This window comes from Phocoena phocoena, chromosome 10 (genome assembly GCF_963924675.1).
Source record: "Phocoena phocoena chromosome 10, mPhoPho1.1, whole genome shotgun sequence".
NCBI lineage: Eukaryota > Metazoa > Chordata > Mammalia > Artiodactyla > Phocoenidae > Phocoena > Phocoena phocoena.
The window spans coordinates 26,092,680-26,116,598 of record NC_089228.1 but is presented as its reverse complement, the minus strand read 5'-3'; the positions used below and the strand labels follow the sequence as shown (position 1 = coordinate 26,116,598).

General features: G+C 40.3%; 1 protein-coding gene across 1 annotated transcript; it reads left to right on the top strand.

Moving 5' to 3' along the window:
- The first annotated feature begins 13,067 nt into the window (after window positions 1-13,067).
- C10H3orf49 (chromosome 10 C3orf49 homolog) lies at window positions 13,068-23,625 on the top strand. Its single transcript, XM_065885897.1, is given in 7 exon segments — window positions 13,068-13,192; window positions 16,862-17,039; window positions 17,041-17,185; window positions 20,306-20,430; window positions 21,889-21,891; window positions 22,868-22,978; window positions 23,428-23,625. Coding segments are annotated over 7 exon segments (885 nt in total).
- The last annotated feature ends 294 nt before the right edge of the window (window positions 23,626-23,919 follow it).

Sequence of the window (23,919 nt, the reverse complement as noted above, 5' to 3'; positions counted from 1 at the left end):
AAATTATGAAGGAATACAGTACCATTATCCCACTTTGCAGATGTGACAACTGTAGATCCAAACCTTGCACAAGGTGCTACAGCTATTTAATGATAGCATCGGGGCCAGCAATCTGTCCACTAACCTTTGCATTACCCCACAGGATTTTATCTATTTTCCTTTTAGGATATTTTAATAGCATGTAAACAACTATATTCTAAACAATGAATTTTAAAAATTAAGATGAGGATGTACTGTGTCCCCATATACAAATTGAGACTGGTGTAACCACGTAACTAATTGTGCAGTAACCTCGGGGGTCACCAGCATCTCCCCTAACACTGTCTGACAGTGTGTATTTCCTCACATCTTTATAATACTAGGTATTATCAAACTTTATTAACTTTGCCAGTCTGTTAGGCATAAAGCTATCTTTATTAAGCTCAAAACTGTGTATATTCATTCTGAATTTACTTACAACTTTCGGTGATCTTTTTCAGTTTCTACAGGAGAAAGTCTAATCCACTTAGCAAAGCTTTCATTCACTCACTGAAATTTGACTGAGCACCTACTATGTGTCAGGTACTATGATAGGCACTGGGCACCAAAGATCAATTAAGACCAGGCACTTGTCCTCAAGAAACCCACCATCTAGTTGAGGAGATAAATACCTGCACAGTGAACGATAATGCCGTGTAATAAGAGGAGTGATAAAACCTGTGGTGGACATTTGTTGTCTACCACCTAATCTTTTCTCATCCTTGCTTCAAGGGTCCCATTTTTAGTACAAATTTGCATTGCAATTCCACCTCTTTCTCTATTGGTCTTAGTGGGGCTGTGCTCCCAACCAAGGTGAAAGGCAGTAACCCAACTTTAAGTCAATCATCGTATCTCATTCCACTGGCCTTAGTGGTTGGTTCAGAGTGAACACGTGACCCAAACCAGTCCAATCAGATTGAATCTCAGGACTTTTTAATGGAATGCTGGGAAATGACCCTGGAAGATATAGCCCTGGGATTTGTTGGTAGCCATCTTGCAGCCATGTTGGAGGGAGTCTTCCTGAGAAGGCTTCTTTCTTAAAGAAGGCTTTCTTTCTTAAAGAGTTCATATTTTAAAGGAGTTCTTTTTTCTCTTAAGTCATTTTGGGTTGGGTTCCTATTATTTTCAACTGGAAAAATGCTAACTGATGCACAGAGGAAAAGAAGTTAACACTGGCTGTGGATTTCAAGGATGGCTAACTGGAGAAGGGGAAGCCTGGTTGAATCTTAAACTATGGCAGGCAAAGGAGATCAAGACAATGCAAGCCAAGGAAGACAGTGTATTAGGGAAACTGCTTGCTGAGCGGTAAGACTTGAGATGCACAGACCCTTCAGGATGTGATTCCACCTACGTTTTCATGACTCACCTCTGGCCATTTCCTCCTCACACTCTTCGAGCCATACAAATACCTGGTCTTTAAGAAATGCCATATTTTTATACTTCTAGGCTTTTGCTAATGTTGTTTCCTCTGATGTAATGCCCTTTCCCTTGAGTCCTCTAGAAGGAATGTTAGCTCCTTGACAAAGGTTATCCCAAGCTTTCTCAGTTTGGATTTCTCCTGAGTTACGGCTGCTCTTTGTGTCAATGTCTGTCTAGCCCACGTCACCATTATAGCAGCATAACTAACACTGATAGAGACCTGACTGACTACCAAGCACTACCCAAGCACTTTATGTATTTAATCGTGCCTATGAGGCACCTGTTGTTTTCATCCATATTTCATAAATGACAAATCCATATTTTATAGGTGACAAAAATCAGAACAGACAAGTTAATTCATTTTGCCCAGAGTGATACATACAAAACCAGGATCTGAACCCAGGCAGTGTGGCTCCACAGTCCATACTCTTACCCACTATCTCATGCTGCCTCTCCTGATTCACTACAACCGGTCGTTTAGCTATCCGTTCACCCTCTCGGTTTCAGAGCCTCTTAAAGCCAGGAGCCAATGCAGATGCCCCTACATAATAAGTAAGGCTCTTTGGTGGAAATTACACATTTCTCTTTAGGACTCTGTGACCCCCCAGCACAGCAAACAACATGCGCTTCATTTTCTTTTGGGTCCCCTTGCTCCTGAGTCCCATGGGGGGTGATGCAGAGGGGTCCATGTGAATGGTATGCCTGCAGTGACTTTGCATCATATTTGAGGAAGCTTGAGCTTAGGAAACCCAAACCTTGTAAAATGAGCAGTAAGCCTGCCTGAACTTTGCTCCAGAGGGGTAAATTAGCTTTATTATACTGGATGCTAAACAAGACTTTCTAACATGGCTCACAGACGCTGTAGGATCTACCCACCGCTACCGCCACCTCCTTTATAGTCTAGTCTCTCTCTTTTTTTTTTTTGTCACGAATGGACTTTTATTTTTTTTTATTTATTTATTTTTTTTTTACATCTTTATTGGAGTATAATCGCTTTACAATGGTGTGTTAGTTTCTGCTTTATAACAAAGTGGATCAGTTATACATATACGTATGTTCCCATATCTCCTCCCTCTTGAGTCTCCCTCCCTCCTAGTCTCTCTTTCTACTCCCCCTTCAGCTCCTGTCATTTGGGCCTCCTCTCAGTCCCTTCTCTTCACTATATTCTTTCTTGCTACAGGGCCTTTGCACTTGCTGTTCTCGCTACTTGGAGTTCTCTCTCTCTCTGTTTAATTCCTATTCATTCTGAACATTGCTTCTCATGTAGTTCTTCCTCAGGGAAGCCTGACTAAGTCACATGTCCCACTTAAGTGCTCTCACAGACCCGTCGGCCTCTTTTCCATGCCTCCTATTACACTTACAATGTTATACTTCTGTGAGTATTTACTTGACTAGTATATTTCCCTATGAAGCAGTAAACACCATGAGGGCAAGGACAATGTTCCATGAGAGCCCCACTGCCTTGCCCTGTGTCTGAGGATGTCCTCAGTAGACACCTGTAAAATAAGTGCATCTTGGATTTTTCCAGCAACTGATACATAATAGGGTCCCAAAGCAGCCATTACCTTCGCTTACAAGATGTATAGGAATGCAAGGGACCCTGGAGAACTATCTCCTAGGCAGGGTTGGTCTTTTTGGTTTCCAAACTTGTTTATAAATGTGTACAGATGCTAAGTGTCCTGCCCCCATTCCATCCATACCCACCTCTACGTGCAGAAGGCTACTTACTGAGAGCATTTCCAGCTCTGCCAGGGTGGCAGCATGGCCTGTGCTCAGGGAGAGCCAGAGTGCCAGAGAGTTCATGGCCCTGGATGCAGCCCTCCACTGGTGGCCGACAGGGACCTGGTGGTTAAACAGCTCAACCTCTTCACCCTTGGTAACTCGAGATGTGCTTCTGCATTGGATGCTTGAGTCCCAGTGGGTCTGAGCTCTGGTTGCCCTCACGGCTTGCATGCTTGATGACGCGCCTTTTTATTAGCTGCCTTCCACTTCTCATTTCGTTATCCCCCTACTGGAGCTTTCTGGGATCACCTCCCAAATAAATCTACTTGCACTGGAACCCTTCTCTTGGGTTCTGCTTGCAGAAGAACCAAACTAAGAGCATGTGATATAACCATTTTTAAAAATGTACAGCAAAGCGTAAAGATTATTGCAGTGGCCATCCACAGTAAGAAAAGAACAGGAGGGGACCAGGAGGATGCTGTGCATACACTAGTCTTGTATCACCTTTGAGAAACTCTCTTCACGTTCTCTGTTCCAGTTATCCTGACCTGCTTTCCATTTCTCTTGATCATCTCTGGATAATTATATAAATTGTTTCTAAAATACTTTTTGCTTCCCCAAATTCTACCCATTCTTTTGTTCCCTCTTAGATACCACTTCCTTCGGAAAGCCTGCCCTGACCTGCCCAGGTTGGATTAGATACTTCTCAGTGTTTCCATGTCACGCCATCATGACATTGGACACATTGTGTTATAATTTCCTTTCACTTGTGTGACTCCTCGGGAAACCACAAACTTTAACTGCAAGGAATGTGTCTATTTTGGACACTAAATAAGAGTACCTGATATGTATTTGTTGAATGAATAATAAATAATATTAATGACCATTTATAGGATATTCTTTCACATGAATTTTTTTCATTTACTCCTCATGATAGCTCTGGAGCAAGGGGTCGTATTATTATCACTTCCATGTCACACATAAGAAAACTAAGGCACAGAAAGTCCAACTGGCCTAAAATTACACAGCTAATAAGTGGTAGAGTCAGGATTTGAACCCCAAACTTGATGGATCCAAATCACGTATTCTTAAATGACAGAGATGAGTTCATGATTCAGAGTGAAGTCCTTTGGGGTAAAAATTGGGAAAGGTAAAAGTCCTCAGAATTTCAAATTTTGAGAAGGCCCTCACCAAACTACTACTAGTTCTGGGGAGAAAAGAGAGGGACCACATCAGAAATGGACTTTTGAACCAAGCAGACCTTGACTTACATCCCAGGTCTGGCTCTTACTGGTCACGGGACCACTTGGGCAAGCAACTCACCTCCTCTGAAGCTGGAAGTCAACTGCTGTTTGATTAGAAGCCTCTTTGGCTGAACTAAGCCAGGGAGCAGATCACTGTATTTAAGAGATAAGTGATTTAGATTATTGGCCATTATTTTAACAAAGATTTGCCATTTACTGTCATGGGAAACGTAGGATTTCTTTTTACATCAACTCATTATAAGTTTTATTAGACAGGATGCATGAAATGTGAGTAAAAATAGTTTCCTAAATGACACTATTCCATACAATTCCTATCTAGCCCTGCAGTGCCAGGAAATTACTCAGTGCTTGAAGTCACAATACATTCAGAGACAAAAGCCATTATACTCCCTACTGGGCTGGGCCACTTCAACTCTGTTTTTCTATCTTTCCTACTTTCCCTCTCTTTTATTTGTTCTCTGCTGCCCTTGAATTTCAGCTGGGCCTCTTCTTTACGGTGAAGATTTTAGCTAAGGTAGACTAGGGCTAGACTCTCAACTTCTTTGGAAAGAGGAAGGAATAAGACAGTGCCCTGAATTCAGGTCCTGTTGCCTCTCCACTCTCAAATTAAAATTCTGTTCCAATTTAGTTGGTCAAGCAATTATCAAGTGCTAGGGAGTGGACCAGGTATTGTTGTATCGTTATTTTTTGAAATGAACAACAAAACTTAAAAGACATTGCAGTGGTCATTCACAGTAAGAGAATATGTATATGAATGCTCTCATACAATGATGAATAGGGCCTTTTACCTGCTTCTTCTCTCCCACACCAGGCACTCCCAGCCTAATAGCAGGTGTGATGTCTCCAGGAAGAGGAAGGAAGCCGTTTCAGTGCCCTGCCCATGTTCCTTTTTCCCTTCAGCTCTTAGCATTTCAGGGCACTCAAGCCCAGTTCTGTCTGCCAGCCCCTGCACCTTGTCTGATGGCGCCCTCTAACTCTGAAGTGCTGGAGAATTAATGCTTCTCTCTCTCTTTTTCTTTTTTTTTTCTTTTGTCTCCATCCAAGGAGACTTTATTGACTCAGTTATTTCATGAATCTGTTTCTGAATATGTTGGCAAGGTTTTCTCCAGTCATAGATACTCCACCATCCTCTTTCGTATATCAACAAATTCTCTTCTGCTTCCAAATGTGTCCTTTAGGTCACAATTAAGAAATGATCTGAAAATTTCAGAAGCATGAAATTTGTAAATGGAAAACTTTAAACTTCTGCTCATCACTTTTCCTCTGGAACAGCATTTCGAAGTCTTATTCAGAATTTTTTTCTCCATAGCTGAAATTTGCACTCCATGAGGGATACATGTGTATGCTGGGGTGGGGGGATTGTGGTTATTTAGCAAAGTATGGTGCTTGAGGGTTGTGATAGAATAATGGCCTCACCCAAAGATGCCCACTTCCTATTCCCCAGAACCTCTGAATATGTTACCTTACATGGCAAAAGGGACCTTGCCAGAGTGATTAAGTTAGGGATCTTGAGATGGGGAGATGATCCTGGGTTATCTGGATGAGACCAATATAGTCCCAAGGGTCCTTAAAAGTGGAAGAAGGAGGCAGAAAAAGAGAATCAGAAGGAGGTATGATGAATGTCAATACTTTGATGTTAGCCCAGTGAGACCTGTGTCAGAGTGCTAACTGCAGAACTGTGAGGTCATAAATCTATGCTGTCTTAGTCACCACCAAGTTTGTGGTAATCTGTTACAGCAGCAAAAGAAAACTAATACGGGGGCTATTTAGATTATGTTAGAAAATACTGATACGCACATTTTACATGATTGAGCAACTCGGAGCAGAGGTGACAATGTGCTAAAGCTGAAATCAGGTAACACCATGTTTTTTCTCAAAATCCTATAATAGCTTTTCATCTCGCACAGAGTGAAAGCCAAGTTCATATGCTGGCCTCCAAGCCCCACATGATAGATGTCTCCATTTATTATCTGGCCTCGTATTCCTCTACGCTTGCCTTCACTCCCTTCTGCTCAAGCCACACAAGCCTTTCTGTTCCTTAGACATATCAAGCAGGTCCTGCCTCAGGGCCTTTGCCTTGACCATACTCCCTGTCCAAAAGCATCTTCCCTGGATAGCCACATTTTCCGTTTGCTCACTTCCTTTAGGACTCTGATATGATGGGGCCAAGAACAGTGTCTGGCCATAGTAGGCCCTTAATCAATATTTGTTGAATGAATAAATGAATAAAATGATTCCTTTTTGCTAACTGAAGTAGCTCAGTTAGATACTACTGACCTACTTATCAAGACCTTATTATTTTGTGACACTATGCATTAGAAAATTTACAATTACATGTCATTTCATTGGTTCAGATTTTCTATTCAATTCTACAGGTTGGGCCATGTCAACAGTGCATTTCTGCATTTGACGATGCCTCTTTGCCATCACATTAAAGAATGAATTGATTTTAGGTTCTTCGATATATTTTTATGTGCTGAGAAACTTGGGAATACTAAGTTTCCCACTAAAGGTGTATTCTGAAAAACAGCTCAATACCTTGAATATATAATAATTTCTAGGAAAGAGGACAATTATTTTAGGAGCATATCAACGCATCCATCAAATTGTTATTTAAATAAGTGGAGTTGGCATTTTATTATGCATTTCCAGTCAGAATAATTACAAAATGAATGCTCCATTTTGTGAAATTACATCAGTAACTCGAAATAAAAAGTATAAAAATAGTGGTAGGCCCATAGCTGGATCATAGGGAGAAATAGTGAAAAATTACTGAAAGCTATTTTAAAATCCTGGCATGTGACTTCATAGAATGATGGAGATTGAAGAGCCTACATATTTGTACCCAAGGACAAGAGAAGATGTGAAAAACAACTGGTTGAATTCTTTTAGTGGAAATTGTAATATAATGTCCAACACCTGGGCATAGGACATAAGGGAGTAGTGGGGACTGTGGTGAAACTGAAAGCTTGTTTCAGGGCAGCCACTACTCAACTCATGGGAATGTATGCTGAGTTGCCAGATCTTCTTATTTTTTGTGAGGATCCTAAGATGGAGATTTTTATGTAAACTCTTCTAATATTCAAAACATGCTGGACACCAAATGCATCTGAGAGTCTATAGTTTGTGACCCCAGGTTTAAGATAAAAATCTTCACCCAAACACACAAAAATAGCAAAACAGATCAAATTAATAAAGTCTTTCTTAGACTTCATTAGATCCTGACTTTACTAAATGTCCCACCTGCTGAGTTGATATGATCAATTCATCTGTAATTTCAATTTCAAAAAGAGAGATGCATATATAAGACAGGAGTAGTGGATTCAAGTAGAGTATTCCATACCTTAAGAAAAATTCCATTTACAGAATTTCGCGGACTACAGAACAGCCCTGTCTAATATGTAATTTAAAATTTTCTAGTAACTACTTTGTTAAAAGTTTTTTTATTAAGGTGAAATTAATTTTGATACTATATTTTATTTAACTCAACGGATTCAAAATATCATCACTAAAATATATAATCAGTATTTTTAAATATTAATAATATATTTTATATTCTTTTATTCACTTTAAGTCTTCAAAATCCAGTATGTATTTTACACTTAAACTGCATCTCAGTTCAGACTAGCCGTATTCAAGTGGTTAATGACCATGAGTGGATGGTGGTTACCATATTGAGCAGCACAGCTATAGAAGTTCATTGTTGTTTTTCCAAATATTATTATTCATTTTTATTGGAAGTATCAAGTCTAATCATGGCTAACTAAGAAGCTGGAAATTATCTTAGAGAACTTTTTCAGTTTTAAGACACCCATCATTTATTCTTAGAATTTTAACATATCTTACATGACTTTTTGTTGGCAATAATAACAGTTTGGCTTTTATCCTGTTCCAGAGGCAACTGATTCTAAAGCAAATAGCTAAATTCATCAATTGAGTTTTTTTTAATGAAATCAACCCATGCAACAGTGAGGGAAAAAAATCACTTATACAAATGTCTTGGTATTCTGCATTCAAAATTTGGATAATTAATTTTTAAATTCTTGGGTTTTATTTTTTTAGTTTAATGTAATACATACTCATTTTTTAAAAAAATCAAACAACGCCACAACTACTGAAGCCTGCGCGCCTAGAGCCCGTGCTCTGCAACAAGAGAAGCCACCGCAATGAGAAGCCCACGCACCGCAACGAAGAGTAGCCCTCACTCGCCGCAACTAGAGAAAGCCCGCATGCAGCAACAAAGTCCCAACGCAGCCAAAAATAAATGAATAGATGTCTTTTTTTAAATTATAAAAAAAAAAAGTTATAGGACATGAGTCTAAAGTTATAGATACCAACCTGAGGCAGCAACCAACACAAAAAGCAAATGAAAACAAGGCATCATTTCTTGAAAAGCCACTTGCTTCAGCCCGAGCCTTCACTGACCACTAGGGAGTGGCACCTCTTGGTAAGGAGTCCTCTGGTGAAACATTCTGTCTCTGGGCGCCCAGTATACACCTCCTCGTGGCACAGTTCTTGCTAAGTGATCTGTAAAGTGACACCCTCTTCTCTCAAATGGGCAAAAGCTCCAGTAAGAAGATTTTCTTGAGCAAAGAGAAAAAGTCCCCGATTTATTTTCCCCTACATGCTAAGGCCTCCCAAACCCTGGTAAATCTGGGGTGGCCAGAATTAGTGAGGACTCTTCATTCATTTTCAGAAGGATTCAGTTTTTAAATGACTCCACTAAGACACGTTGTCCTGCCTTGTTCTATGTGTTTATCACTCCAAGATTTGGCATAAGACTGAATGGAGAGTTTACATTAAAAGATCTCTGGGGCCAGCAAATAGGTGACCCACAGGCTAAATAGGACTTGCGGGCCACATTTTTAAATGCACGAAGAGCCTTCACAATTTGAACTCCAAGAGCATTTGATTGGTCCAGCACCCTACAGTTTACCACAGTTGCTGCGCCTCCTTGTTACACCCCGCAGCTTCTCACATTTACCTGTCTCGGCCCATGAGCATTCATGTTTGCAATCCCAGACTCAGTGGTTTCAATCAATTGCTATCTGAATAGGAGTCACATGTTGTTATGGCTACCTAAATAGGATTATGTGATCTCAGGTATGTTCAATGGAAGGATGATGTTAAGAACAAGGGAGATTGTGTTTTGACCAAGCTTTGCCCTGCTCTGGCTTTTTAAAGGGACATTTACAAATGTCTAGGGAATGATTGTATGGGTTTTACTCCAAGCCATATCCCGTGAAGGACGGTGGAAAAGTAAAGTAGCCATATGGGGGACTCTTGAGTCAGTGCACTTCTCTCTAGCGCCATTACCCACTATTTAGTTAAACCACTCCAATCTCAGACTTGAGCTACTGGAACAAGCTAACTTCCCAGTCTAGTATCTCCCTCTGTCTTCTCACCACACCCCACACCCAGTTCATTTCAGCATGCTACCTCCTAAATATTTCCAGATTCGCTAAACGTCTGTCTCACTCCACGCCTAACCACCAGCATCTCCATCCTTGACCGATTACCTCTTCAGCCACCATACTTCTTCCTCTCCAATGCATTTTCCAAGCGGCACACAGCAATCTTTTTTAAAACACAAACATTAACGTTGCCTTCCTTTGTCACCTGTGTTCTCACTACCTTGGTCTCCTTCCTGTCCTCAAACATGACCTAGTTCCCACCTACCTCAGAACTTTTGCTCTGGTAATTTTCCATCTGTGGAATACTTTTCTTTGGAGCACAGATCTGACCATAGTTTGTGTCCTTTTTCAACGTGGCCTGTCTTACCTCAAATGTCACTTCTTGGAAGTGAAGCCCTTATTGATCACTCTGGCAGAAGCATTCACTTTCTGTCACTTTCTACAGTGTTCTCCTAGTTTTTTCATAGCATTCCTTATCAGTGTCTGAAACGTTGTATCAATTTATTAATAAGTTTGGTATTTGTGTCCTCCACTAGAGTGTCAGTCCTGGACAGGGATTCTAGTTGCTTTGTCCAACGCTGGATCCTCACTGCCCGGAACAAATATGTACTGACTAGCTCCTGTAACCAAGCAGGACCCCGTGAGGCTTTCCCAGAATAGAACCCCACCTGCTTTTGGTCTGTAGAAAAACTTTAAAGGATAAATTTAATCAGAGAAGTGAGAAAATGGGGAAAGAAAGGAACACAGTCAAGCAAGACAAAATAATAATACTTTGGCCATTAAACAAAGTCAAGGACCTTTAGTTCTTCCCCAAGGTCTATAGATGATATTCTAAGCCATGTCCTTTGAGCTGTTCTGCAGATACTGAAACCCACCCCCCAGGTGGAAGAAGTTAATTGTATGCTGCCCACAAGCACGTTGACCCCAGAGCTCTCACCGCAACTAGAGAAAGCCCGTGCACAGCAACAAAGACCCAAAAACAAACAAATAAATAAATTTATTTATTTTTAGAAATTTAAAAAATAAAAAAGCTGTTTACCCTCATATCCTTCTCCTTAGCCCTTCCTATTTCGTTGTCTGTCTTCTATACAGCAGATTTTTCTCACCTATTGTATGAAGAAATTGTGATGTATATTTTCATGTAATTTGATTTTTGGAATTCTGTCACCTTATGTGGTGAGTTCTTCCAAAATGTAATTTTTTTTCCAATTAAAAATATTCATAGAGACAGAAATGTTATTAGGAGTTATTGTTTAGTGGGCATAGCATAGAGTTTCAGTTTTGCAAGATAAAAAACGTTCTGGAGACGGTAGTGCTGATGGTTGCCCAACAGCGTGAACATACTTCCTGCCACTGAGCTGTACACTTCAAAATGGTAAATTTTATATGATGTCTATTTTACCACAATTAAAATTTTTTTTTATTTTCTATTTTTAAAATTTTAATGATTGAAAAACCCTAATAGGGATTTCCCTGGCAGTTCAGTGGTTAAGTCTAGGAGCTTCCACAGGGATTCCAGTTGTCTTGCTCAACACTGGATCCTCACTGCCCAGAATAAATATGGATTGACTAGCTCCTGCAGGGGGCATGGGTTTGATCCCTGGTCGAGGAATTAAGATCCCGCATGCCGTGCTGCACGCCAAAACAAAACAAAACAAAACAAAAACTCTAATTACTTTCCATCATTCTGAAGAGCCAGACCAAAATCTTTCAATGGTTCTGTAGGATCCAGCAGGTTTGGCCCTGCCTATCTCTCCAGCTCCTCAGATACATCCATCTCTTTGCTGCAGCCACCGACTATCTTGTAAATTTTCAAAGACATCAGACTCCTACCACCTCAGGGCTTTGGTACGGCGCTGATTCATGTGCCTGGGGCAGACAGATCCTCGCAAGTAACTCTTTTATCTTGTTGAGCTCTCTGGCCCAATGATCTTATCAGGCAGAACTACTGCATTAAAATCTGCATTTTAATAAGATCCCCAGGTAATTTCCATGCACACGAAAGTCTGAGAAGCCAGCTCCAGATGACTGATGAGCGCAAACACAGCAAAGAGTAATCCTTGTATCTCCCAACACTTTTCTAGAGTTTTCCTTCTTAGCTCCTAGTTAAGTTCAGACTGAAAAACTCTAAGCACCAGGGCTTCCCTGGTGGCGCAGTGGTTGAGAATCTGCCTGCTAGTGCAGGGGACACGGGTTCGAGCCCTGGTCTGGGAGGATCCCACATGCCGCAGAGCAACTAGGCCCGTGAGCCACAACTACTGAGCCTGTGCGTCTGGAGCCTGTGCTCTGCAACAAGAGAGGCCGCGATAGTGAGAGGCCCGCGCACCGCGATGAAGAGTGGCCCCCGCTTGCCACAACTAGAGAAAGCCCTTGCACAGAAACGAAGACCCAACACAGCAAAAATAAATTAATTAATAAACTCCTACCCCCAACATCTAAAAAAAAAAAAAAATGATTAAAAGAACAGGATTTGGTTTAAAAAAAAAAAAAAGGCAAAACAACTAATAAAAAAAAAAAAAAAACTCTAAGCACCAGAGAAGGATGGGAATAAATCCTAGTGTCTGCTGCCACCTTGTGGTGGAAAGTTCAAACCCAGCCAGAATTTGCTCTTCTCCGGGAAATTAGCAAATGTTAAAGGGAGAGGTGGACTCAACTTTCTCAGCCACGTGTGTTGAGAGATCACTACAAGATACGAGATATAATAAGATCGCCCTTGGAAGTGAACTGTGAGAAGGCCAAATAAAAACCTGACAGAGAGTATTCATCAGCTCTACTTGAAAAATCTAACAAAAGCTGGGATCATTGGAATTCCTATTGGTTCCGGTTCTACCCTCTTAGGCATTCAAACATGCACACCTGACTGTGATAATCAATTGGTGTGTGATTATTTTATTACCAACCCAAATGGCAGTGGTTAGACAATCGGGTCACCTGTTCTGCCTCTGCCTTGCCCAGAAGTTCACAACAGAAAAGGGAATTTCCCACCGCTCTGTCAAATGCATCACTGGCGACCTCTGTGAAGTGGTAAACAGGGCCTGTCCAACAAATGATGTCTCTAACACCTTAAAGGGAATCAGGAAGCAATTCCAAAAATTTCCTACGTACTTTACTCCAAACAGCCCAGAAGTTAAAAGCGCCTCAGTCACTCACTGCATGATTTTGTTTTGAAGTTTGTGAGCTCAAGAGCTAAAGAAATCCAAAACAGCTATCACAGATGAAGTTGATAGCAATGGACCATCCCCACCTGTATACACCAGAGCCCTTTAAGGTTGCTTACGGAAGAGTTGGCCGGTACTGAAGATTTCAGCAACCCAGAAAGAGAAATGGCTCATTCAAAAGGAAGGGGATTGAAAGGTAGGAAACTGGACTCATTTTCTTCTCTCTTGAGTGAGATTCGTTGGATTTTGCATTGACCAGTATTCACCGTGATGATTAGAAAAGGCAGCATCTCTTTTTAAGCGTTGCATTCAGAAATGAAGGCTCTGTATGGATTAGAGGAAGAGGAGACAGTATTTATACACTGGATCAGAGAACCTAGTGCCACAACGGAAGCTTCATTTTGTGATTAGAAAAGTCTTCATTGTAATGGGGAAAACCTTTCCTTTCTACCTGAATTTGAGTTTTAATATTGCATATTATACTAAAATAAGCAGACAGTAAGTTAATATGTCAGTCTCACAATTTTAGACAGCAAATACTATTATTTTGAAAATTCAATAGTGCATTTTTCAAGATGAGTCCATGAGCAATGCTCTTTCTGTTCCCTTTTCCAGCAATTTTGGCTGCTGAAATACATACTAATTGTATTTCACCCATGTGCATGCTTTTTAATGTAACCTAAAAATTGTCTTATACCTAATTTTTCTTGCCAATGGCAAAACCATGAAGACAAGCCTGAAATACTCCAAAAATAATACATTTTAATTTGGAAAGTCAGTGAGATGAATTATTTTCCAGTTTTGAGGGCAGGGTGTCTTCTTTCTTACCAGGTTCATGAGCAGTAGCTTAGATAGATAGAAATGAGGTGTTTTCATGAGACCTGAAGCCTCAAAGATCAGACTTCTGAACTTCCACAGGCAAAATGAAATTTTGCAGAGATTTCCACTTTCAGTAAGAAACAGGGGTTAAAAGGAGAGGCAATACAACCAAATAAATTCACAACCAACCAAGACACTTAAAAGCTTAGGAAAGAAAGGATTCTTTTCATAACAGCAATGGCAGCAGTTCTATCCTAGGCTCTGGAGCAAAATTACATTTGTTAATTATGTTATAAATAGACTGGGAATAAGGGTGGAGGGATGGGAATGGGAGAGGCATTCTAGAGATTCAGAAACTGGTTAGGTCAGGGCTTTTTATTTGACAGGTTGCATGGACGGCCTTGGGGGTTCCTGAACCTCCTGAATTGTATTTCCATGTGTATGTGTGTTTATGGTAGTAGAAACAGATGGCTTTATTAAAAGATTCTCAGAAGGGTCCATAGGAAATTAGTCTTGGCCCGTAAATGACCTTTGGGCAAATTAGAATATGGCACCCCTTCCTCAGGACACTTGACTGCCCTCTGCTGGAAAGTTATTGTATTATAGTAACTATGCTCAACTATAATGAATGTGAATAATACCACCTCTTGAGTGTGTGTGTGTGTGTGTGTGTGTGTGTGTGTGTGTACAACTGACATAACTCTACGTCCTTGGTCCTACAAAGGAGGCTGCTAGCCTATGAGGGCTCCCTTGTTTTGACCTCTTAGCTTGCACTCCCTTCTTGCCTTTAAAATTTTTTCCACACAGATCTGTTCCACATGGTAATAAAAGCTATCATTTATTGAATGTATTACCAGGTTCCAAGCACATAAATTATTTTCTTTTATTTGTACATTCTTGAGAACAACATACCTATTTTCAAATGAGAAAACTGAAGCTTATAGATGTTAAATAACATGGCCAAGATCACACAGTTAGGAAGTATGGTGCTGGTTTGAACAAAACCATTTAGCTCCAGTGCTTGGGCTGAACTACTTCTCCTGCATAATGACAGAGAAGCTGAATGATTTAGGTTCAATTGAGAATAGTGTTTTTCTGGAAGTTGGTATTTTGCTACTGGTGGGACTTGACATAGTTTAAGTAGTATATGAAAGATGTTTTTAATAGTTATGAATTTATTTATATCCTCATTAGAAATATGTATTACCTGTATTATAAATATAATGTAACATAATATAATATAAAACCTGGGATTTCACCCAGAGAAATGAAGATTTATGCTCACACAAAAACTTGTACACACATGTTTATAGTAGCTTTATTCATAACGGCCCCAAATTGGAAACTACCCAAATGTCTTCCAATGAGTGAATGGTTAGACAAAGTTTGGTACGTCCACATCATGGAATGTTACTCAGCCATAAAGAGGAATAGAATATTGATAAACACAACAACCTGGATGAATCTCTGGAGAATTATGCTGAATGAAAAAAGTAAACCCCAAAAGATTTTACAGTTGACTCTTGAACAAAGCAGGGGTTAGGGATGCCAGCCATCTGCACAGTCAAAAATCCATGTATAACCTAGAGTCAGCCCTCCATATCTGCAGTTCCTTGGTGTCTAAGGTTCCACATTCACAGACTCAACTGACCTTGGATCATGTAGTACTTACGATTGAAAAAAATTTGCATGTAAGTAGAACTGCACAGTTCAGACCCATGTTGTTCCAGGGTCAACCATATGCTGTATGATTCCATTTATCGTACCTTCTTGAAAGGACATAGATTATACACATGGAGGACAGCTTAGTGATTGCCAGGGTTTAAGGAAAAGGTAGGGGTCAGTGGGAAGTGGGTGTGGCTATAAAACAAAGGATCCTGGTGGTGATGGAAATGTTCAGTATCTTGACAGTATCAGTGTCAATATCCTGCTTGTGCCAATGTATTTTAGTTTTGCAGGAGTTTGCCATTGGGGGAAACTGGATAAAGAGTACACAGAGAATCTCCCTGTATTATTTATTACAAATGCATGTGAAACTACAATTATCTCGAAATAAAAAGGTTAATTTTTTAAAATGCCTGGGATTTTATGGATATTGTTGCTTTGGAGGAAACTAACAAAAAACAGTTAATTGAGGAAGAATATTAGGTAAATCAGGGTATCATGGAATGGGTGATATTTACCTAGCACAGAGGATAACAACACAGACTTTGGGGTCAGATTGTCTGGGCATAAGTTATTTAATCTTATTTAAACTTTCCAACTTTTAATTTCCTCATTTGTGAAATGGAGAGGACAGTAGGAGGATTAAATTGTGTAATACATATGAAAGAACTTAGATGAGTGTCTAACACATAGAAGTCTATTAAGAAGTGTTAACTATTTACTAAAATATGCAAAAATGATGAAGATGCTATATGACTATTTGGAATTTTGGAAATAATGCATTTAGAATTATTCTCTCTAAATCAGTATTCTATGTAAATGCAGTGTTTATAGGACCTGCATTTGGAGACTATATTCTTAGAGACTATATTCTTTATTGACTACCCTAGCAGACTCTTTCATCTCTCATCACTGTAGCCTGGGAACCACTAAATCCAGCAAAAACTATCTCAAACCATTACTGAAATAAGATCTCCAATTTGCCAATATGAGGTAATATAATTTAACAATCACAATTAAAATTACAATTAACAAATTGTAATCACAATTAACAAAAACAATTAAAATCTGCATTCTATGCTTGGTCAGTTAAGTTAATCTCTCTATGTCTCAGTTTACTCATTAGTAAAATGAAGATAATAATATAACCTACCTGCTATGAGGATTAAATGAGATAGTGTCCAGAATGCACTTCTAGAGTTTGGCAACAAAACGCCAAGTAGTTGCTTTGGCTTTATTCTTCTGTGATTTGGGTCTTCAAATTTATTTTTTGCAACTGTATAATTTTTTCACATTTGCAGTGGATTTTAATGATTTAAATGATACCTTTTTAAAAAAACTTTTCAAGTTCCTTGATGCAAATTATTTTTCTTTTGTTCAGATGGCATAGAGCTGTGTCTCCCAACTTAGTAAAACAAAATGTGTTGGTCCCCAAAGAGGAATCATCCAATGAGAGTGACATGGAATTTCATGAAAGCCAGCAAAATCAGAAAAGAGATTTGGTCAAGAAAGTGAAGACTTTTTTGGTGAGGATGCTGTCACACAAGTACAGAAGCAAGGCCAGCAAGTGTCAGCAGAGAGGGCTCCACTAACCCTAAGGAAACCCTCCTTTCAAATACGCAGAGCCTTCTTCCTAGAATTGTCAAGGAGCTTCCATCGCCCAAGTTGTTTACCAAACCAAGAATGAGAAAACTTTCACAGAATGGTAATCAAAGGCAACATATGGTTAAGCGTCAAGGCCAAGAGGAAAAATGAAATTAGGATGGCTTTTCTTGCTACCCCAAGTATGGCATCTCCTGGGAGCTGGTCTGAAATGCAGAAGCTCAGGCCCCACCCAGGTCTACTGAGTCAGAATCTGCATTTTAGAAAGACCCCCAGGTGACTGGTATGTACATGCATTTTGAAAAGCTCTGAATTACATCACCTTTGAGGTCCCTCCCAGTCCAATTAATCAGTGGTTCTCATCAGTCTAAAGCTACTTTTCATTTAAATACAGATGCATACATAGGCATATGTATGTGTATATGCATATACACATACACATATATTAGAAAATCAAACCAAAGTGGGATTTTGTTTTGTTTTGTTTCTGGCAAAAGGAGTGAGGCAGACTTTCAAATGGCTACTTCTAACAGAAGAGGGTGTGGTGAGAATTCTATTTTTTAAATCTATGATTGGTAAGTCAGAAAGGAAGTTTTATTTTGTTGTATCTGCTTCCCATGTACCTTGTGAAGAATCAGCGTTTGAACGGTTAACTTTGTCATTTTGGCAACGCGGTGATGCTGTTTTGGGGGGCCCTAATGAGTGATGACTAGTGATACTACTACTATTTGCATTCCCCTCTGTAGCTTTTTAAAATTAATAGACCTTATTTTTTAGAGCAGTTTTAGGTTTACTGGAAAATTGGGCAGAAAATACAGAAAGTTAGTTTCCATATACCTCTCTCTCCTTACCCTACCCCTATGGTTTCCTCTGTTATTAACATCTTGCCTTAGCATGGTACATTTGTTACAATTGACGAGCCAATATTAATATATTATTATTAAGTATAGTCCATAGTTTACATTAGGGTTCACTCTTTGCCCTGCACACTTCTATGGGTTTGAACAACCCACCATGTAATGTGTCTCTCATTATAATATCATACAGAAGAGCTTCACTGCCATGAATATCCTTTGTAGGTTTCTAATACCCTTTATAGCACAGCATCCAGAAACATATAAAGTCCTTATGTATATGTAGAAAATTCAAACATACCTTCAAATTTCACATGGTTATAAGGCTGCAAGCCTAGTGGATACTTTTTCCAGAAAAAAAAAAACCCAAAAAGCAAAAATGATGGCTTCCAGCTGACTGATTGCCCTTTCAAACAAACTCTCTCTTCTGGAAAAAGCAGTCACCATTACAAGGATCCAAGCATCTAGCAATTACCTGGTATGGGTTGACCTGCCTGTTTCTGTTAAAAATAGCAAAGAGGACATGCTTATATACTGATGGGGCTGGAGTTGGAGAGTCCAGCAGAAAACAGAGGACCAAAATCTTCCCCTCATCCCATGCATTGGCTTATTTTCATCTTAGTTGGAATAACAGATCTCTGCACTAAGATCTTCCCAAGAAACTTGCCCATCCTTCAGGCTTCCACTCAAACATTCTGACCCTCAGCTGTGACCAAAAGACAGTTGCTCCTCCCTGTTGACCCTCATTACACTTTTTTAACAAAAATGTAGTAAGTAAGTATTATATGCCAGCCACACTATTAGGGATAGAGTAGCAGATAGAACACACATGGTCCCTACCCTCCTGGAGTTACAGCACAGAGGGACATTCCAGCATTATGCAGATAATTACCTCTGATGCAAAGTAGCAGCAGAAGGCACTATGGGTACACATCACGGATGCTAATTTAGGGGAGGGGGCTCAGGAAAGGCCTCTCTGAGGAAGGAACAACTCAGATGAGATCTAAGGGACAAGTAGAGTTAGATAAGGAAAGAGTGGTGAGAACAGTTTCCCAGGAAGAGGGGAGAACACTTTCAGGTTCCAACATCAAGAGAGCACTGGGCATAATTAAGAAATTAAAGTAATCCAGCCAGGGAGAGGCTGGTGAATAAGGTGGTAAGGGTGTCTGTAAGCCATGTTAAGAAATTTTAACTTTTCCTAAGGGTGATAAGAAACCATCAAATATTTTCGAGCTGGTGATTTATATAATCTGATTGGCATTTTTTAAAGGTAGCTGAGGCTGCAGGGTAGAGACTGGATGGAAGGAGAGCAAGAAGAGATACAGAAGGAACAATAAACAGGCTCTTACATTCGTTCAGGCAAGGGATGATAATAGCTTGGACGAGTCGTGGCAGTGGGGATGGTGAGATTAAGGGAGAAATATTCATAGGTAGAAGTTGCAAGATTTGGGGGTGAGCTGGACAGTGGCAGGGGAGAAGGAAGGGTCCCTGGGTTGAGCATCTGCTTTGAAGGTGGAGCCGCCAGTCACTGAGATGAGGAACCCCGGCTGCTAGATATGGTTATCAATGGACCTAAAGCAGGTGAGTTGATTTTAGGTGCTGCGCACAGCTTGAAGACGCTGAAACAGAACAAGCTGCAAAACCCTTTTTCCAAATGACCCTGTCGATCCCTTTGACTACAGCAAGGAAAAAGCCTCATTTCCCGCCCTTTTCTGTTTTAGTAAAAAAGAGAGTAACCTCAAGTTTAGTGCCTTCTCCAGGCAATAACATGGTTTTGGTTTTACCATACTAGTCTCAGTGCCTATATTTATGATATTGGTTTTTGATTTATGATAGTGTTTTAAGTTTTCTTTATAAGTACGCTTATTGTGTTAAGAATTGAATTGATAGAGAAAAATATTAAGGGCTCTAGGGTTCACGGGGCTCCTGGAATGTGGGAAAAACCATTAAGATGGTACGTGAATGACTGAGCTTTGTGCCACTTTGCTGCAGAGTGGATTTAAACTTGGCTTTTGTCAACAGCAAATACTCAAGGGATTGTCTTACACGTTAGAGGGTTACTTTTCCGAATTCCACAAGAGTTACAGGGAAAGGCAAGAGAGGTCAAAACTGAAGTCTCAAAGACAGGTAACCACCTTGTTAAGATAGGTCGGTGACCACTGAGGTCATGACCACAAGAAAAGGCAAATGTTCAGGAGAAAGTGTAAGCTTCAGCAAAACAAATCCATTTTAAATTTTTAACCCCAAAGAAAATAGCCACTGAGACAGCGTGTGATGCTGGCTTTTCAGGAGACTTTCTCATAGGGAGCATGTGTCTTTTACTGTGATCCTTCAAGATTGTCTGTTTTTTTCTTCCCCTTCCCTCCAAGCAACTATACAACTTGATGTTGTAGAAGCAGAGACAGAGGAGATAACCCAAGGAAATACACTCCTCCGAGCCAGGAGAACCACCAAGCGGTTATCTGTGACATCCCTTCCCTCAGGACTGCAGAAGGTAAAATGCTAAAACAAACTCGCCTCTAAAGACTTATCAGTAAGTCAGTGTTTAGGGATGTTGTAAAAACCAAGTTCTCTGCCACTGCCAAGTCCCTCATAATAAAGCATTTAAAGCTGCTACTTGTGTGTCTCCTCTCCCAGAATGTAGACTTTCCAGTTTTGATTCCTCTAGTTCTGAGCTCAAACTGTCCAGCTTCTGCTACAATCTGGGCAACAGTGGAGTTTACAGCTTTATATTGACTTTGTCAGCTGTTCAGATATCAAGACTCATTAGTATATCAGCACCTGGCCTATCATGCATACATGTGGAGGGGAATTCTCTAGACCAACCCAATAGAATTTCTGCAAGGATGCGAGTGTACATTTGTCCAAAATAGTAGCCATTAGCACGTGTGGCCTTTTCAGACTTTGGAATGTGGCCAGTGCAACCAAGGAGCTGAATTTTAAAGTTTATTTCATTGTAATTGAAACTAGAATACAAATAGCCATATGTACAGTATAGACAGTACAGCACCAGGTGATCCAGGACTCTCCAACCCAAAGCCTGTACTTACCTGTACTTATCAAGCTTTAGCCTAAATTGCCCAGACTATCTTTTTAATAGAACCCTGAAATACTATCATTACTTTAGATATAATAAGCATTTACTTAAAGCTGACTGTGTTCCAGGCCCTGTTCCCAGTGCTTTAAAAATACCAACTCAGTTAATCCTTAACAACAGCCCTATAAGGTAGAGAGCAATAGGTTACTACAGTAAGTAGGATATTATTTTAGGGGTGGCAACGAGAGGTTAAGTAATTGGCCCAGATAATTGGAAGAGCCAGGCTTCAAACAGCAGAAGACCTGGCTCTGGAGTGCTTAGTCCTAATTACTATGCTAGGTACTAATTGTACTGTCCAATATGGTAGCCAATAGCCACGTGTGACTATTTACATTAATTAAAATTAAAGTCCATTCCCTTCGCTGCACTAGCTACCTTTCAAGTGCTCAGTAAACATATATGGCCAGTGTCTGTTGTACTGGACAGCACAGATAAGAACATTTCCATTTTTGTGGAAAGTTCTGTCGAACAGTGCTGCTCTAGAGCGTCACTGCCAGAGTGTACCAATGTTAGTTTTGAATTTTACCTCTTTTGTGCTAAGTTTGCACTTACCGTATTCCTATTATGTGCTGGGCAGTTTGGGGAGGCTATAAAGGTGATCCAAGGTCATGGTCCTGTTTGTGTGGAACTTATAGTTTGATAGAGGAGATGGACATTAAACTATGGTACTGTTAGCTCTCAGAATGTTCTCAAAAGTATATTTGAATTAATAGCCCACATTTCAAAATTAGAAAAATTCAAACAGAAATCTGGATTTTCAACTTCCTTTTGGAAAACAGGAGGATTTGGCAACACTGGGCCCACAGTTCCTGGGGCAACTGCAGCAGGCGCAGAGGCCTGCCCCCTTTGCAGGAGGGCGTGTTGTCTCCAGTTCACACCAGCCCCAAGTGAGCCTGTTTTGCAAACCCTGCCTGACCCTTCAAGGCATTTGACTTTTTAATAGTGGTATTCAACAAACACAGAAATAACTTAAGTAATTACCAAGTGCTTGATAGAAAGAAAAAAGCCCCCCAAACACTTGGTTTTACGAGAGAGGAAAAAGAGGGGTTGTACTCTGGACGGACTGGGGAAGATTCTGCCAGTGACACTTGAGCCTGGGCGAGCTGGCAGGGCAGAGCGGAGGTTCCGCAGACTCATTTGTAAACTCAGGCAAAGGGCAAGACCCAGATGCGGTCCCACATCCTACTTTGTGTAGCCCTCACAATAGTCCTGATGCTAATTACTAAGCACAAGGGGAAGGAAGAGTGAACCCAATAAGACTAAAAAGGGCATATTAGCCAGGAGCCATGACCTAGGATTGATTTCCAATAGCACAGGTACTTGTAACCAGCAAGCCGGGGACCAGGGGAAGAGTATCAGGCATGCAGCGAAAAGAACCCAGAGCTTTCTTTTTATGTTTGGAAACATGTCTGTCATGAAAATAAGGAAACCTGCAGAAACGAGACCAAATTAACAACTGGATCCAGTGATAATGAGCTTTCTGGGGCACTGGTCTACAACAGCCCCACACTCTGTGCTCAGCGGCTGCAGAAGCAATTTCTTCTTCTTCCCCTTACAAATGACCTGCTTTTTTCCTGACACTGTATTTTCTCTTAGAACCAGACAATCTCATTTCTCTGCACCCTATAGATCTCTTCAAAGCGAGCTCTGGGCACAAAGGAGATACCTGGGGGGTGGAGAATAATATGAATACGACCTCCAACTCGACGTTGTTATGTGGCAAATGTTCAGTTTATAAGAGAATGTCCCAAAGGTGAGAATGTTCATTTAAGCACCGTCACAGATATCCTGTTGGCACTTCTTAATCTGATGTATTTTTGCATTTTTATGATAGTTCCGTATTCCTCAAAAGAGACCACACTTTCCAGCATTTAAAAAAAAGAAACATAGCACGGAAAACATCCTCCGAAAATCAGATTTGACAGTAGGAAAGCTTCAAATGCAGGTAGTGGACAAAGGCTTTTACTTTGGTGTTTCAAAAGCATCAGAGGGCCAGGCTTAACTGAATGCACAGCCCTGCTAGACAGCGCGGATGTGGGATGAAACTAATGATTAGCATGAAGGAACGTTAGTGGGGGGCATTGAAGAGTGGCTACAGGATTGCTGAGGGCACCGAGAATGGTGCTGTATGCCTAATAAATATTAAGTGAATTCAGTTAAAATGAAGGCACACACATGGGCTTCTTTTGAGAAGAAATGAGATCCTCTTTACCACTGGGTGGTAAATGCATGTTTTCAAGCTCTGTTTGCTATGACTTGAATTAGATTAATACTTTGGGACTTGTAAACGTCCAACAATTCCTGAACTTATCTCTCAGGAAAAACAGGCCACCTTTGGGTGTGGACAAGGCTTTCTAACACATGGTTTCATTTCTCTGTATCTGGCTGTCATAGGTGGATGACCTCATAGAAGCAGTGACAGATAAATCCATGAAGCTATTGGCCCAAAGACACGCTGAGCTTCAACAGTGTGAGTTTCTAGGGGATGAAATCCTTCAGTCTTCCAAGCAGTTCCAGAGGATATCCAAGAGAACCATGAGGAAGTATAAATTGAAAAACGTGTGTTTCCCGTGTACCTGGTGCTGCTTCTGATTTTGTTTCTGACAGCGCAAAAGTTATGTTCATAGGGGTTCTTATCTTTTGGTACATAATCCTGAATAAGTTTCTCTTAATCAGTGGTGGCAGCTGGGGGGTTAAGGGGGGTGGGGTGGGTGGTAAAAATATTCTGCCCAGCAGTCCTTAAAAAAAGTTCCTTTGGGAAAAATTGATTTTTAATTCTGAGTCAATATAAGCAAATTTTTGCTTCATAATTCTTACTAATAATGGAAAATAGAAATATTTATCAGGGCATAGCAGTTCTGCCAAGAAATTTCTCCCATGAAATTT